Here is a 15,510-nt window from a genome sequence, read left to right as displayed (position 1 = left end):
AGATGGGTACCTGCATCCTTTGCCAAGCTACACTTTCTGACAATAAGCATCAACCACTGCAGGTGCCAGAATTGCCTGAAGAACTGTGGGAAAGGATGGCATTAGCTTTTTGTGGAGCTTTTCCTCCCGGAACAATCTATCAACTGTAAATGATGAATCCCCACGATACCCTGCAGCAGAGACTGTGAAATCTGCATCAGCAAGCACAGGTAGTGCACAGTTGGACACAAGGCTCTCATCTTTCATTTGACTCCAAGAAGTGAAAATGGTTGATTACCTGCCTTTCAGCGGCAATGAATTTGAATACTTTGCTCACAGCCTTGATTTCAGACATAGGCACATTACACCATATTGACCCAAAACCCTGTGGGACGGTTAGATCCACAGATACCATCAGTGGAAGCATGGGCTTTACAAATAGGATGAAACTGTGGTCCAGAATTTGTTGGAGAGGGGAATCTTGCCCCGTTTGTTAGCTTGTTTTCCTTACCCTTAAGCATGAACATTTTTGTGCCACAATATGCTGGAAGTGCGAGCTGACAACAGTGCGGCGAGGTCAACGGGGCATCTGGGACCTTGGTGAACAATGGGATCAATAGACTATCTCCTTAACTAATGAGATTTAAGGATAGGGAAAGAAACAGTGGAAGAATATAGGGTGAATTAGAGTCAAATTAGATACAGAAAGAGAAATAAAGAGGACAGAAAGATTGGATTAATAGAGAGAAAAAAGAGACAGAAAAGAAAAGTAAGAAAAAAATTCAGAATTTTTAAATAAGTCTCCACAGTTTCAATTGTTCCTTTTCTGGGTCAGAGAGGTTGAGTTGCATTGCAGGAACATAAATCTCATCATTAAAAGGGTCCTTATGTCGTTAAGTACCAGCCCTAGATTTCTGCGGCGGGTTTAATTTAATTTAATTTAATTTAATTTAAAACGCAAATGCAGCAATTTCTTGAACCACATTGGGAGGTTGATGGTGAGCTCCCGTTTTCGCGAGTCTAATGGCGTCCGGCAATCTGTGGTGATTTGCAGCTCATGCCATATCTCTTCCTCACCACAAACTGTTGGGTGATTTACACACTAATAACGGCACGCGCATTAAACTCGCCATCCTATTCCCAGCAAATTCTGGGCCTTTAAACTGATATCTCATCAGCCACTAGCTGCAACAAGACTTTTGCTTGGCCTAAAGTGCTTACAGAGTCTGGTTATTCATAAAATAGGTGATGTGGTGAAAAATGAAAACACATACAGAAGGCAGGAAATCATCAATGTAGGAGGTTATACACCAGCCTTTAGGACTGGATTCAAATCCTGGGATGAAAGATCTACTTTAGGGGGCCCTTTGTGAAATGAGTTTGGGCTGTTGCCATCCAGTTTCTAGTGAGTGCAGCAAATAAACTACCCTTTAATTTGTTGCTAATTTGGCAGTTTTACTCAGGTCACAAGGCTGGGTAGGAAGCAACATGTCATGGAGTGCACTTCTGAGGTTAGGGCTGAGGAACATTGTTGGGGAAGAGTAGAGGGAGTTTTATTCTGCCTGTGGGCACCTGAAATATATTCACAGCAGCAACAGCCCTCAACTTGATCTGCACACATTTCAAAAGAAAAAGTTAGAAATGACATGCAGACCACCAATTTAGAATTGAATGATTTAGTATTGGATGCAATACTAGCTCACCAAAGGAGAGAAGGGAAATTACCCAAAGTATTCCATCTGATGTTGTTTTGAGTGATTGGTCAGTCCTCAATGTCAGAAAAATGAATGAAACATAAAAGCTGTGGAAAAATCTACAAGTGAAGCAAAAAAAAATGCAGATTGCTGTGAGTGTGATGCGCAACCTCTAATCAATACCTGCCCTAGTGGCATAGGCAAGAAATGGGAACTCAGCCAGGAAAGACTCTTGGCCAAAAACTCAGATGCTGCCATTGCTGCCACACAGCTTGTTGGCACATTGCTGCCCTGAGAGCCATTTTGATATAGAAGTGTCTTTCTGACATGGCTTTGAATAGAAACCAATGGCTGTAAGAGACCTAAGCGATGTTTGATTTTTTTTAATAGTAATGTGTTCTTTTAAGCTAAATCTGGATCACATCTGCTTAAAGGTAGAAATTACCTGTTTGGCAGCTTCCTTCCTTTATAATTTGTCTCTCTTTACTGAAAAAAAATTCTAGCTTGCAAGCTAGAAATTGTGTTCAACCATGGGACTTTAAATCTGTAAGTGAAACAAATTGCCAAGATTTTTTATGTTTTAATTGGAGAGGATGCTGTCAAAATTGCACCCTGCCCTCCAACAGTTACTGTGGTGAATGCCAGTGAATGTGGGATGGCGCTGACTGCGTTGTTGTTAAACTGTTTTATTTGTATTTCCAGACATCAATGAGTGTGAAAAAGCTGCTCTGCCCTGCCAGCCTGGTTACACCTGCATCAACAACATTGGCTCGTACACCTGTCAGCGCAACACTGTGAACTGTGGCCGAGGCTATCGCCTCTCCGTGGATGGATCACGTTGTGTGGGTGAGTTGCACAATTCATAACTTCAGCGTTCACTGATGGGGCTGATAGGACCAACATCTCGTCAGTGAGTGTGTGCCAGAACTATGAGGCTGATCCTTACTGTCAAGAAGACTGAGGAATGAGGAGAGGCTGGAGAAACTTGGGCTTTTCACCCTTGAAAGGAAGTAGCTGAGAGGTGATCTTATAGAGAGGTAAATGATAGTAAGCAGTATGGAAAAGTTAGATTCAGAAAATTACTTCAAGTTACACTATGAGAATATGGCAAAGGGACAAGGGTTGAAGCTAGTAAAATGGAAATTTAATGATATCAGCAAGTTCTTCTTCACACGAAGAGTGGTCAACATATGGTCCTCTGACCTTGGCTTTTTGTGTGTACCCCTAACTTCATCTCACCAGTGCTGGCAGAGCCTTCAGCCACATTGGACCCATTCCCTGCAACTCCCTCCCTACATCTCTCTACCTCTCCACTTTCATCATCTCCTTTGTAAGCCTTCTGAAAACCCATCTCTGCTACAGTAATTTCCATCAACCCCCTCACTTCTCCTAATCATTCTCTACGTGATTCAACATCCACTTCCCTGTGTGAATTGTGGTTCGACGACAGCAAAATTTAATCAGTGAACAATGAAGCAAATTGATCAAATGGAATGTGTTTTGGGATACATGGTGCCAGCAGCTCTTATAGTGCTGCAGGTTGTCTTAAACTTGTACTACGACTAAGGGGAAGAAATGGGACAACAAGGCCAAGGTGGAATGATGCTGTTTAAAGATGTAACTTTGGAGGTCATGCTGTAGGAGGTATTGGCTGGAAGGGTGGCCCGTTTTGGTGCTGCGCAACATCCTACTGTGAAGATCAGCACAAGGGTAGCTCTTGGATGGAGAAGGCAGAAAAGCTCAATGCTGTTTCGCTTGTCCAGAAGTTGTGGGAGCAGGTACACAAACAATTTACAACATGTCTTCGAAAAGTTGTCTAGGTGTGTGGTTGTTGACACTTTACCAGATTTTGCAATGTTGTCGTGCATTACATACTCATTGAACTTCATTGTAAGCTTGGTACAGCATCACAGAAGGAGAATGACCAGCACTCTGGCAGTTGTTCCTTACTTCCCAAGCACACAGACTTGCTCATGTTTTTGCTGCCCACTCTGTATTGTTGCCATGCCAATGCATTTGCCAACATAAGGTTCGTGCATGCTGTATGTTCAGAAACTTACATATAAGTTATAAGTGGGGCTGTGCAGTTAAAAGATACACAATTTTGCTCATCTTCCTTATTCTGATATATGCCCCTTTTCTATCCATCTGCAGGAGACAGCCATACATTACAGACAGCAGTAGTTACAGAAAGTAGAAGACACACACCATACAGTTTCACTAAGAGGAAGTAACAGGGCAGAATTTTTAAAAATTTGTTCCGGGATGTGGGTGTCGCTGGCAAGGCCAGCATTTATTGCCCATCCCTAATTGCCCTTGAGAAGGTGGTGGTGAGCCACCTTCTTGAACCGCTGCAGTCCTTGTGGTGAAGGTACTCCCACAGTGCTGTTAGGGAGAAAGTTTCAGGATTTTGACCCAGCGATGATGAAGGAACGGCGACATATTTCCAAGTCAGGATGGTGTGTGACTTGGAGGGGAACTTGGAGGTGATGGTGTTCCCATGCACCTGCTGCACTTGTCCTTCTAGGTGGTAGAGATTGTGGGTTTGGAAGGTGCTGCTGAAAAAGCCTTGGCGAGTTGCTGCAGTGCATTTTATAGATGGTACATACTGCAGCCACAGTGCGCCGGTGGTGGAGGGAGTGAATGTTTAAGGTGGTGGATGGGGTGCCAATCAAGTGGGCTGCTTTGTCCTGAATGGTGTCGAGATTCTTGAGTGTTGTTGGAGCTGCACTCATCCTGGCAAGTGGAGGATATTCCATCACACTCCTGACTTGTGCCTTGTAGATGGTGGAAAGACTTTGGGGAGTCAGGAGGTGAGACACTCACCGCAGAATACCCAGCCTCTGACCCGCTCTTGTTGCCACAGTATTTATGTGGCTGGTCCAGTTAAGTTTCTGGTCAATGGTGACCCCCCAGGACATTGATGGTGGGGGATTCGGCGATGGTAATGCCGTTGAATGTCAAGGGGATGTGGTTAGACTCTCACTTGTTGGAGATGGTCATAGCCTGGCATTTGTGTGGCATGAAAGGGTAATAGACAGAAGGCTGGAAACTATAGATCAGTTAGCCTAACATCTGTGGTTGGTAAAATTTTAGAGTCGATTATTAAGGAGACAGTAACGGGACATTTGGATAAACATAATTTAATAGGACAAAGTCAGCATGGTTTTACGAAGGGGAAGTCATGTTTGACAAATTTGCTTGAGTTCTTTGAGGACGTAACATACAGGGTGGATAAAGGGGAACCAGTGGACGTAGTGTATTTAGACTTCCAAAAGGCATTTGACAAGGTGCCACACAAAAGATTATTGCTCAAGATAAAAAATCATGGGATTGGGGGTAATATTCTGGCATGGGTGGAGGATTGGCTATCTAATAGAAAGCAGAGAGTTGGGATAAATGGTTCATTCTCAGACTGGCAATCAGTAACTAGTGGTGTTCCGCAGGGGTCAGTGCTGGGACCCCAACTCTTTACAATCTATATTAACGATTTGGAGGAAGGGACTGAGTGTAACATATCAAAGTTTACATAAGAACATAAGAAATAGGAGCAGGAGTAGGCCAATCGGCCCCTCGAGCCTGCTCCACCATTCAATAAGATCATGGCTGATCTGATCCTAACCTCAAATCTACTATCACTCTACATCCCTCCCGAACCCATGTGATCTCCTGGGAGAGGCGAAAAACCAGATAAAAAACCCAATGGCCAATTTGGGAGGAAAAAATCTGGGAAATTCCTCTCCGACCCATCTAGGCGATCGAAACTCGCCCAGGAGATCACTGTTCCTATATTTTCTACAGTACTTACCTTCTGTAAAAGGTGATCTCCACCCCAGCTAGGAACAGGAATAGAACCATCTCCTGAAATCTAACACAGAATTAGAACACAAGAGTAGCAGATGATACAAAGATGGGAGGGAAAGTAGTGAGTGAGGAGGACATAAAAAACCTGCAAAGGGACATAGATAGGCTAAGTAAGTGGGCAGAGATTTGGCAGATGGAATATAATACTGGAAAGTGTGAGGTTATGCACTTTGGCAGGAAAAATCATAGAGCAAGTTATTATCTTAATGGCAAGAAACTGGAAAGTACTGCAGTACAAAGGGATCTGGGGGTCCTGGTGCACAAAACACAAAAAGTTAGTATGCAGGTGCAGCAGGTGATCAAGAAGGCCAATGGAATGTTGGCTTTTATTGCTAGGGGGATGGAATATAAAAACAGGGAGGTATTGCTGCAGTTGTACAAGGTATTGGTGAGACCACACCTGGAATACTGCATACAGTTTTGGTGTCCATACTTAAGAAAAGACATACTTGCTCTCGAGGCAGTACAAAGAAGGTTCACTCGGTTAATCCCAGGGATGAGGGGGTTGACATATGAGGAGAGGTTGAGTAGATTGGGACTCTACTCATTGGAGTTCAGAAGAATGAGAGGCGATCTTATTGAAACATATAAGATTGTGAAGGGGCTTGATCGGGTGGATGCGGTGAGGATGTTCCCAATGATGGGTGAAATTAGAACTAGGGGGCATAATCTTAGAATAAGGGGCTGCTCTTTCAAAACTGAGATGAGGAGAAACTTCTTCACTCAGAGGGTGGTAGGTCTGTGGAATTTGCTGCCCCAGAGAGCTGTGGAAGCTACATCATTAAATAAATTTAAAACAGAAATAGACAGTTTCCTAGAATTAAGGGGAATTAGGGGTTACAGGGAGCGGGCAGGAAATCGGACATGAGGCTAGGTTCGGATCGGTCATGGCCCTGTGGGTGGCAGAGCGGGCCCAGGGGCCGTGTAGCCTGGTCCTGCTCCTACTTCTTGTGTTCTAATTCTGTGTTAGATTTCAGGAGATGGTTCTATTCACAGGGATTAGTGGAGACCTCGGGAACAGGCTGCCAGCTAGGAGTCCTTCAAGAGTAAATTGGGCCTGTTCCTGGCTGGGGTGGAGATCACCTCTTACAGAAGGTAAGTACTGTAGGAAATACAGGGACAGAGTGATCTCCTGGACGAGTTTCGATCGCCTAGATGTGTCGGAGAGGAATTTCCCAGATTTTTTCTCCCAAATTGGCACATTGGGTTTTTTATCTGGTTTTTTGCCTCTCCCGGGAGATCACATGGGTTCGGGTGGGATGGAGAGTGAAAGTAGATTTGAGGTTAGGATCAGATCAGCCATGATCTTATTGAATGGCGGAGCAGGCTCGAGGGGCCGATTGGCCTACTCCTGCTCCTATTTCTTATGTTCTTATGTTATGAATGTTACTTGCCACTTATCAGCCCAAGCCTGAATGTCATCCAGGTCTTGCTGCATGCAGGCATGGACTGCTTCATTTTCTGAGGAGTTGCGAATGGAACTGAACACTGTGCAATCATCAGCGAACATCTCCACGTCTGATCTTATGATGGAGGAAGATCATTGATGAAGCAGCTGAAGATAGTTGGGCCTAGGACAAGCCCTAAGGAACTCCTGCAGCGATGTCCTGCATCTGAGTTGATTGACCTTTACCAACCACAACAATCTTCCTTTGTGCTAGGTATGACTCCAGCCAGTGGAGAAAACTGAGCATCGGTGAGCAGGTTATTGGTGAGTAAGTGCCGCTTGATAGCACTGTCGACGACACCTTCCATCACTTTGCTGATGATTGAGAGTAGACTGATGGGGCGGTAATTGGCCGGATTGGATTTGTCCTGCTTTTTGTGGACAGGACATACCTGGGCAGTTTTCCACATTGTCGGGTAGATGCCAATGTTGTAGCTGTACTGGAACTGCTTGGCTAGTGGCGCGGCTAGTTCTGTAGCATAAGTCTTCAGCACGATAGCCGGGATGTTGTCGGGCCCATAGCCTTTGCTGTATCCAGTGCCTTCAGCCATTTCTTGATATCACGTGGAGTGAATTGAATTGGCTGAAGACTGGCTTCTGTGATGGTGGGGACCTCAGGAGGAGGCCGATATGGATCATCCACTCGGCACTTCTGGCTGAAGATGGTTGCAAACGCTTCAGCCTTGTCTTTTACACTCGTGTGCTGGGCTCCGCCATCATTGAGGATGGGGATATTCATGGAGCCTCCTCCTCCCATTAGTTGTTTAATGGTCCACCACCATTCACGACTGGATGTGGCAGGACTGCAGCGCTTTGATCTGATCCATTTATTGTGGGAATCACTTAGCTTTGTCTGTAGCATGCTGCTTCTGCTGTTTAGCATGTAGTCCTGTGTTGCAGCTTCCCCAGGTTGGCACCTCATTTTTAGGTACAACTGGTGCTGCTCCTGGCATATTCTTCTACAATCTTCATTGAAGCAGGGTTGGTCCCCTGGCTTGGTGGTAATGGTAGAGTGAGGGATATGCCGGGCCATGAGGTTACCGATTGTGGTGGAATACAATTCTGCTGCTGCTGATGGCCCATAGTGCCTCATGGATGCCCAGTTTTGAGCTGCTAGATCTCTTCTGAATGTATCCCATTTAGCATGATGGTATGCCACACAACACGATGGAGGGTGTCCTCAGTGTGAAGACGGGACTTCGTCTCCACAATGACTGTGCAGTGATCACTGATACCAATACTGTCATGGACAGATGCATCTGCACCAGGTAGATTGGTGAGGGCGAGGTCAAATAGGTTTTTCCCCTCGTGTTGGTTCTCTCACCGCCTGCCGCAGTCTTAGTCTGGCAGCTATGTCCATCAGGACTCGGCCAACTCAGTCAGTAGTGATGCTACCGAGCCACTCTTGGTGATGGACATTGAAGTCCCCACCCAGAGTACATTCTGTGCCCTTGCTACTCTCAGTGCTTTTTCCAAGTGGTGTTCAACATAGAGGAGTACTGATTCATCAGCTGAGGGAGGGTGGTAGGTGGTAGGAGGTTTCCTTGCCCATGCTTGACCTGAAGCCATGAGACTTCATGGGGTCCGGAGTCAATGTTGAGGACTTCCAGGACCACTCGTTCCCGACTGTATACCACTGTGCCACCACCTCTGGTGGGTCTGTCCTGCCAGTGGGACAGAACATACCCAGGGATGGTGATGGAGGAATAAAGACAGAAAATGCTGGAAATACTCAGCAGGTCAAGCAGCATCTGTGGAGAGAGAAATAGAGTTAATGTTTCAGGTTGATGACCCTTCGTCAGTTATTTCAGATTTCCAGCATCCACATTATTTTGCTTTTGTGATGGTGATGGCGGAGTTTAGGACATTGGCTGAAACATATGATTCTGTGAGTATGACTATGTCAGGCTGTTGCTTGACTAGTCTGTGGGACAGCTCTGTCAATTTTGGCACAAGTCCCCTGACGTTAGTGAGGAGGACTTTGCAGGGTCGACTGGGCTAGGTGTGCCATTGGCGTGTCCGAAGCCGGTGTTCAGGTTGCTGCCGGGTGGTCCATCCGGTTTTATTCTTCTTATTGTTTCTCGTAGCGGTTTGTTACAACTGAGTGGCTGGCTAGGCCATTTCAGAGGCAACCACATTGCTGTGGGTCTGGAGTCACATATAGGCCAGAACGGGTAAGGACGGCAGATTTCCTTCCCTAAAGGGCATTCGTGAACCAGATGGGTTTTTACGACAATCCGATAGTTTCATGGTCACCATTACTGAGACTAGCTTTTTAGTCCAGATTTATTTAATTAACTAAATTTAAATTCCCCAGATGGTGGAATTTGAACTCACATCCCTGGATCATTAGTCCAGGCTTCTAGATTGCTAATCCAATAACATAACCGCTATGCTACCGTTCCCAATATGCATTACATGCACCTGTATCACACAGTTTAAGACTTAATATATTCAACAGTTCTTTTGGTATTACAGTAGATCAGGGAGAAATGCTGTTGTATGCGTGGGTCTTGATGTACGGCCAGAGCCATTAAAGGAGTTACTGTATTTGGCAAGGGTATTGGGCACATGCGCAGATGGTTGTTGTGTCTTGGATGTTTCAGGCACTTAATTAAATGTGTCATCAATTACACCTTCACTCTTGTTGATTGTGGTTATTTTTGTAAACATGTCTTCAGTCTCCAGATTGGGGTTGTGTTCTGCCACTTGTTGCTGATTCCTGTCTTCTCCATGGCAAGGCTGCTTCGTAGAGTAAAGTTGTATAAAATCCAGCAAGCAATGGTAATTTTGGACACCTGTGCAGGGACATACTGCATGCCTCCTCTGATCCTGCCCTTCCTCCTCCAGAACCTGCTGAGAGGGGTGGCCATTGGATTACCCATTTGCCCTGTGTAGTCAGAGTTCAGTTCCAGTTCCCTTGGCTAACATCCACATGTAATGTATGTACCTTTAAGGGGAGAACTACTTTTTACAGCTCCTGTATACTGTAGTACCGGCAGTGACCACACCTGTATATAAACCCTGAGTAGTGATCTGTACAGTTAGTTCTAGAGTAACCCTCATTCAGTAAACACCGGTTGAATCGTTCTCTGCAGTCTGTTGTCTGATTATTGAAGGACACAACATTAAGATACACGGATCTAACAGTGGCGACGAGCAAGTTCGAACCTACCTGCAACTCCGCATCACCTCCCAGGGATTCACTCCTGGAGAACAGTGGAAGAAGGTCGAGTCCAGAAGCACGGGCGTCGACCACGGGCAACCGCCCAGTCATCCAGCGGAGATTTGAGCATCGCAGGGGAGGCTGTCGAGAGCCAGGCTTGGCTTTCCAGTCACGGTGGTCCAGCGAAACGGGCTGGCAACAGGTACTGCGCAGACCCTTCCCAGACAGCGGCGGGCTAGAGCCCGACCGAGAGGCACAGAAAAAGGCCGAGCAGCATCGACGGGGGAGAGAGAGAGGGCAGAGCGCACAGGGCGCAGCCGGTGTTCAGGACCGAACGGCGTCAACGGGGGAGAGAGATGAGAGAGCTACACTATAGCTACACTAAATGGGAAAAACACACAATAGAAGCCCTACATGCAGAATTTTGCCGAAGCATTCTTCGCACCCAAAGGAAAACACCAACAAATGCATGTAGAGCCGAACTAGGCAGATACCCACTGATAATAAACATCCAAAAACGAGCACTAAACTTTCTAAATCACCTCAAATCTAGTTCCCCAGACACCCTTCATTTTAAAGCCCTCCAGACCCAAGAGCTGAACCCAGAAACGAATCCCCTGAGTCAGATGTTACTGAAACTAAGTTCTCCTACCCAGCCGGACCCTGACCAGTCCCAGACCAACACTGCTCCCCAAACACCAACCCGAGTGAACCAAATCATTAAACAATGCAAAGAAACCTACCTGGAACATTGGAACAAAATAACCAAAAGCCAAAGCAGATTAGAATGCTACCGGGCCCTAAAAAGAGAATATAAACTGGCAGACTATCTCTCGACCATCAGAGACACAAAACAGAGACAGACCCTCACCAGATACAGACTAAGCGACCACCAACTGGCAATTGAAAAAGGAAGATACAAGAAATCCTGGCAACCTAAAGAAAATAGAATATGTGATCACTGTCTGGCCGGCGAGGTTGAGACAGAGGTGCACTTCCTCCTAAAATGCGAAAAATTCAACAAGACAAGAAACATATATTTTGACAAGCTCAGCCTTACAACCCCAGATTTCAAAGAATTGGATGACCTGTCAAAATTAAGAATAGTCCTGGGGGAGGGAGACAGACCATATCTTGGTGCCCAATATGTAACAACATGTCACAACCTGAGGAACAATGAGCGACTAACGAACACACCCATAGCATATATACTCTAAAAATGTTTAAATTAATACCGAATGTACCCAACGACTGTTTTAAATTAATACTGAATGCACCCAACGAGGGTCAACGACTGTTTAAATTAATACTGTCTGTACCCAACGAGGGTCAAAAACGTTTGACACCTACAGAATGTTGGAAACCTGTACTTTTTGTTATGTAAGCTTTGGCAATATGGTTCCCTGTAAACTTTCATGCCAATAAAGCATTTGAATTTGAATTTGAATTTGAGAGCAGAGCGCAGCCGGTGTTCAAGGGTTGAGCAGCGTCGACGGGGGAGAGAGAGAGGGCAGAGCGCACAGGGCGCAGCCGGTGTTCAAGGGCTGAGCAGCGTCAACGGGGGAGAGAGGTGTGCAGGAAAACGCGAGGCGCTGCCATTGCCACGAGGACCGCAGAGAGCGGCATTGGCAGCAGCGCAGGAGCAGCGCACGAAACCCACAGGGCGTCGCCATTTGCCATGAGGACTGCCGAGAGCGGCGTTGGCAGCAGCACGGGAGACGCCATTTTAAGCCGCAGCGGGGAAGAAAGGAAAGCGCGGGAGACGCCATTTTAAGCCAGTCTAACCACACCCAAAAATGCCGAAGAGTGGCAGTATCACAGCGTTCGACAATGAAGTCGAAGATTGGATGACATATGTCGAACGCATAGAAGTATACTGCAAGGTGAATGAAGTGCCAGATGACAAGAAAGCGCTGGTATTGTTGAATTCAATGGGTGCAAAAACGTATGGCTTACTACGAAACCTAGTAACCCCAGAGAAGCCAGTAGAAAAGGATTTTGAAAACATAGTGTCAATCCTACAGGACCACTTAAACCCCACACCGCTGCTGATAGCAGAAAGATTTAAGTTTCACAAAAGGAACCAGCATAAAGATGAAAGTAATGCTGAGTATTTAACAGAACTGCGCAAGCTATCGAAACACTGCCAGTTTGGAACGGGACTAGCAGATACTTTAAGGGACAAGTTTGTGTGTGGGCTTCAAAGTGAAGGAACCCAGAAACGGCTTCTATCAGAAAAGGATCTTACATAAGAACATAAGAAATAGGAGCAGGAGTAGGCCAATCGGCCCCTCGAGCCTGCTCCGCCATTCAATAAGATCATGGCTGATCTGATCCTAACCGCCAATCCACTATCACAGAACCATCTCCTGAATCTAACCGAATTAGACACACGAAATAGGAGCAGGATCAGGCTACACGGCCCCTGGGCCCGCTCCGCTACCCACAGGGCCATGACCGATCCGAACCTAGACTCATGTCCAAATTCCTGCCCGCTCCCCGTAACCCTTAATTCCCTTTACTTCTAGGAAACTGTCTATTTCTGTTTTAAATTTATGTAATGATGTAGCTTCTACAGCTTTTTGGGGCAGCATATTCCATGGACCTACCACCCTCTGAGTGAAGTAGTTCCTCCTCATCTCAGTTTTGAAAGAGCAGCCCCTTATTCTAAGACTATGCCCCCTAGTTCTAGTTTCACCCATCATCGGGAACATCTTCCCCGCATCCACCCGATCCGACCCCTTCACAATCTTATATGTTTCAATAAGATCGCCTCTCATTCTTCTGAACTCCAATGAGTAGAGTCCCAATCTACTCAACCTCTCCTCATATGTCCATCCCCTCATCCCCGGGATTAACCGAGTGAACCTTCTTTGTACTGACTCGAGAGCAAGTATGTCCTTTCTTAAGTATGGACACCAAAACTGTACGCAGTATTCCAGGTGCGGTCTCACCAATACCTTGTACAACTGAAGCAATACCTCCCTATTTTTATATTCTATCCCCCTAGCAATGAAAGCCAACATTCCATTGGCCTTCTTAATCACTTGCTGCACCTGCATACTAACCTTTTGAGTTTCGTGCACCAGGACCCCCAGATCCCTTTGTACTTCAGTACTTTCCAGTTTCTTGCCATTAAGATAATAACTTGCTCTATGATTTTTCCTGCCAAAGTGCATAACCTCACACTTTCCAGTATTGTATTCCATCTGCCAAATCTCTGCCCACTTACTTAGCCTGTCGATGTCCCCTTGCAGGTTTTTTATGTCCTCCTCACTCACTACTTTCCCTCCCATCTTAGTATCATCTGCAAACTTTGATATGTTACACTCGGTCCCCTCCTCCAAATCGTTAATATAGATTGTAAAGAGTTGGGGACCCAGCACTGACCCCTGCGGAACACCACTAGTCATTGATTGCCAGTCTGAGAATGAACCATTTATCCCAACTCTCTGCCTTCTGTTAGATAGCCAATCCTCTATCCATGCCAGAATATTACCCCCAATCCCGTGATTTTTTATCTTAAGTAATAATCTTACGCTGGACAAGGCTTTCAGCATTGCAGTATCACACGGAGCAGCAGCACGATGCGCTGCAGAGATACAACAGAGACCGCAAGAATATGGCACAAATGAAATGTCATACGGAACAGTGAAGTGCTATCGCTGCGGCAGAACAACACACGACCATAATGATTGCTGGTTCAAGGACAAAGTGTGCAGACAGTGTGGAAAAGTAGGACACGTAGCAAGAGTCTGCAGGTCGGGAAAGCAAACCAGCAGCAAGAAATCTCCACAGGAGAAGTACAAAAAGGTACATAAGGTGACGGAGAGTAGTTCAGACGAACAGAAGAGTGATACAGACTCCGGAAGCAAGGAGCTGGGTTGTCTGAAACTACATAATGTGATCAAAACGGAGGATCACCAAACTATCTGGGTCACGCTCAAGATAGCAGGAGTCCAAGTGAAAATGGAATTGGACACAGGATCAGCCCTAACAGTCATAAACCGAAGGGACTACAAGCGGCTATTCTCACATATACCCTTGAGAGATACAAAGATTGTCTTGAAGACGTACACGGGGCAAAAAGTCTACCCCAAAGGAAAAATAAGGGTGAACGTTATATATAACGGAAGGGAAACACCAAAAATGGACCTATATGTATTGCCAGATGGAGGACCACCACTACTGGGACGTGAATGGATCCGGAAGATACAGCTAGATTGGCATTCCATACAAGCACTGACTGTAGATGCCAAAAAGGATGACGACGTCACACCTGGACGACTGCCAAAAATGCTAACTGACGCACAAGAAGTGTTCCAGCAGGGACTCGGAACACTAAAAGGCATAACAGCGACGATCAAAATAGAGGAAAATGCAAGCCCAAAGTTTTTTAAGGCCAGACCGGTACCTTATGCGATCCGCCCAGCCGTCGAAGCAGAGCTGGAAGGTTTGGAACGTTCAGGAGTACTGTCCAAAGTGGACTGGAGCGAGTGGGCTACACCCATCATTCCTGTAATGAAGAGGTCGTTGAGTAATACGCCTGGGGAACCAAAGAATGTTCGCATCTGTGGGGACTTTAAGGTGACAGTGAACCCAGTCCTTCACACTGTACAATATCCGCTTCTGCGGATTGAAGATATTTTCGCCTCGCTATCTGGAGGGAAACGCTTCACTAAGATTGATCTGGCCCAGGCGTACCTGCAAATGGAGGTAGAAGAAGCCTCGAAACAGTACCTCACGATCAACACTCATAAAAGTCTCTACCAATACAACCGGCTGGTGTTCGGGGTAGCATCAGCTCCGGCTATTTGGCAAAGGGCAATGGAACAAGTCCTGCAAGGGATTCCAGGGACCCAGTGTTATTTGGATGACATCCTGGTCACGGGCAAAAATGACAGTGATCACCTCGCCAACCTGGAGCAGGTGCTCACTAGATTGAAGGAATATGGGCTCCGAGCTAATCGCCACAAATGCGAGTTTTTCCAGAAGCAGATCTCGTATTGTGGCCACGTTATTGATAAAGAGGGGTTACATAAGTCCCCTGAAAAGATTGAGGCAGTAGTCAAGGCTCCAGCACCGGAAAATGTGTCACAACTGAGGGCGTTCCTCGGGCTGGTGAACTACTACCATAAGTTCTTGCCGAATTTGTCTACCGTACTACACCCACTGAACACCCTACTGCAAACGGGGGTACCATGGAAGTGGAGTGACGAATGTAAACGAGCTTTCCAGAAGAGCAAAGCATTGATCACATCAAAAGAGGTGTTGGCTCATTTCAACCCAGCACTACCAATTCGGTTGGCGTGTGATGCATCACCGTATGGCATTGGAGCGGTGCTGTCGCACAAATTCCC

The 15,510-nt window shown here is 46.1% G+C and overlaps 1 protein-coding gene across 4 annotated transcripts in view; it reads left to right on the top strand.

Annotated features, from left to right (window-relative positions):
- The window catches only part of fbln1 (fibulin 1), a 250,906-nt gene that overhangs the window by 88,899 nt on the left and 146,497 nt on the right, over nt 1-15,510 (top strand). For all 4 annotated transcript variants that reach the window (XM_086008866.1, XM_086008865.1, XM_086008864.1 and 1 more), the window contains one exon: nt 2,376-2,519. In XM_086008866.1, the coding sequence (XP_085864992.1) occupies nt 2,376-2,519 (144 nt within the window). The remainder of the gene's footprint in view (nt 1-2,375; nt 2,520-15,510) is intronic.

Source organism: Somniosus microcephalus, chromosome 16, assembly GCF_052327205.1.
Source record: "Somniosus microcephalus isolate GS21.2 chromosome 16, FLI_Smic_1.0, whole genome shotgun sequence".
NCBI lineage: Eukaryota > Metazoa > Chordata > Chondrichthyes > Squaliformes > Somniosidae > Somniosus > Somniosus microcephalus.
This window is presented reverse-complemented; position numbering and strand designations above follow the sequence as displayed.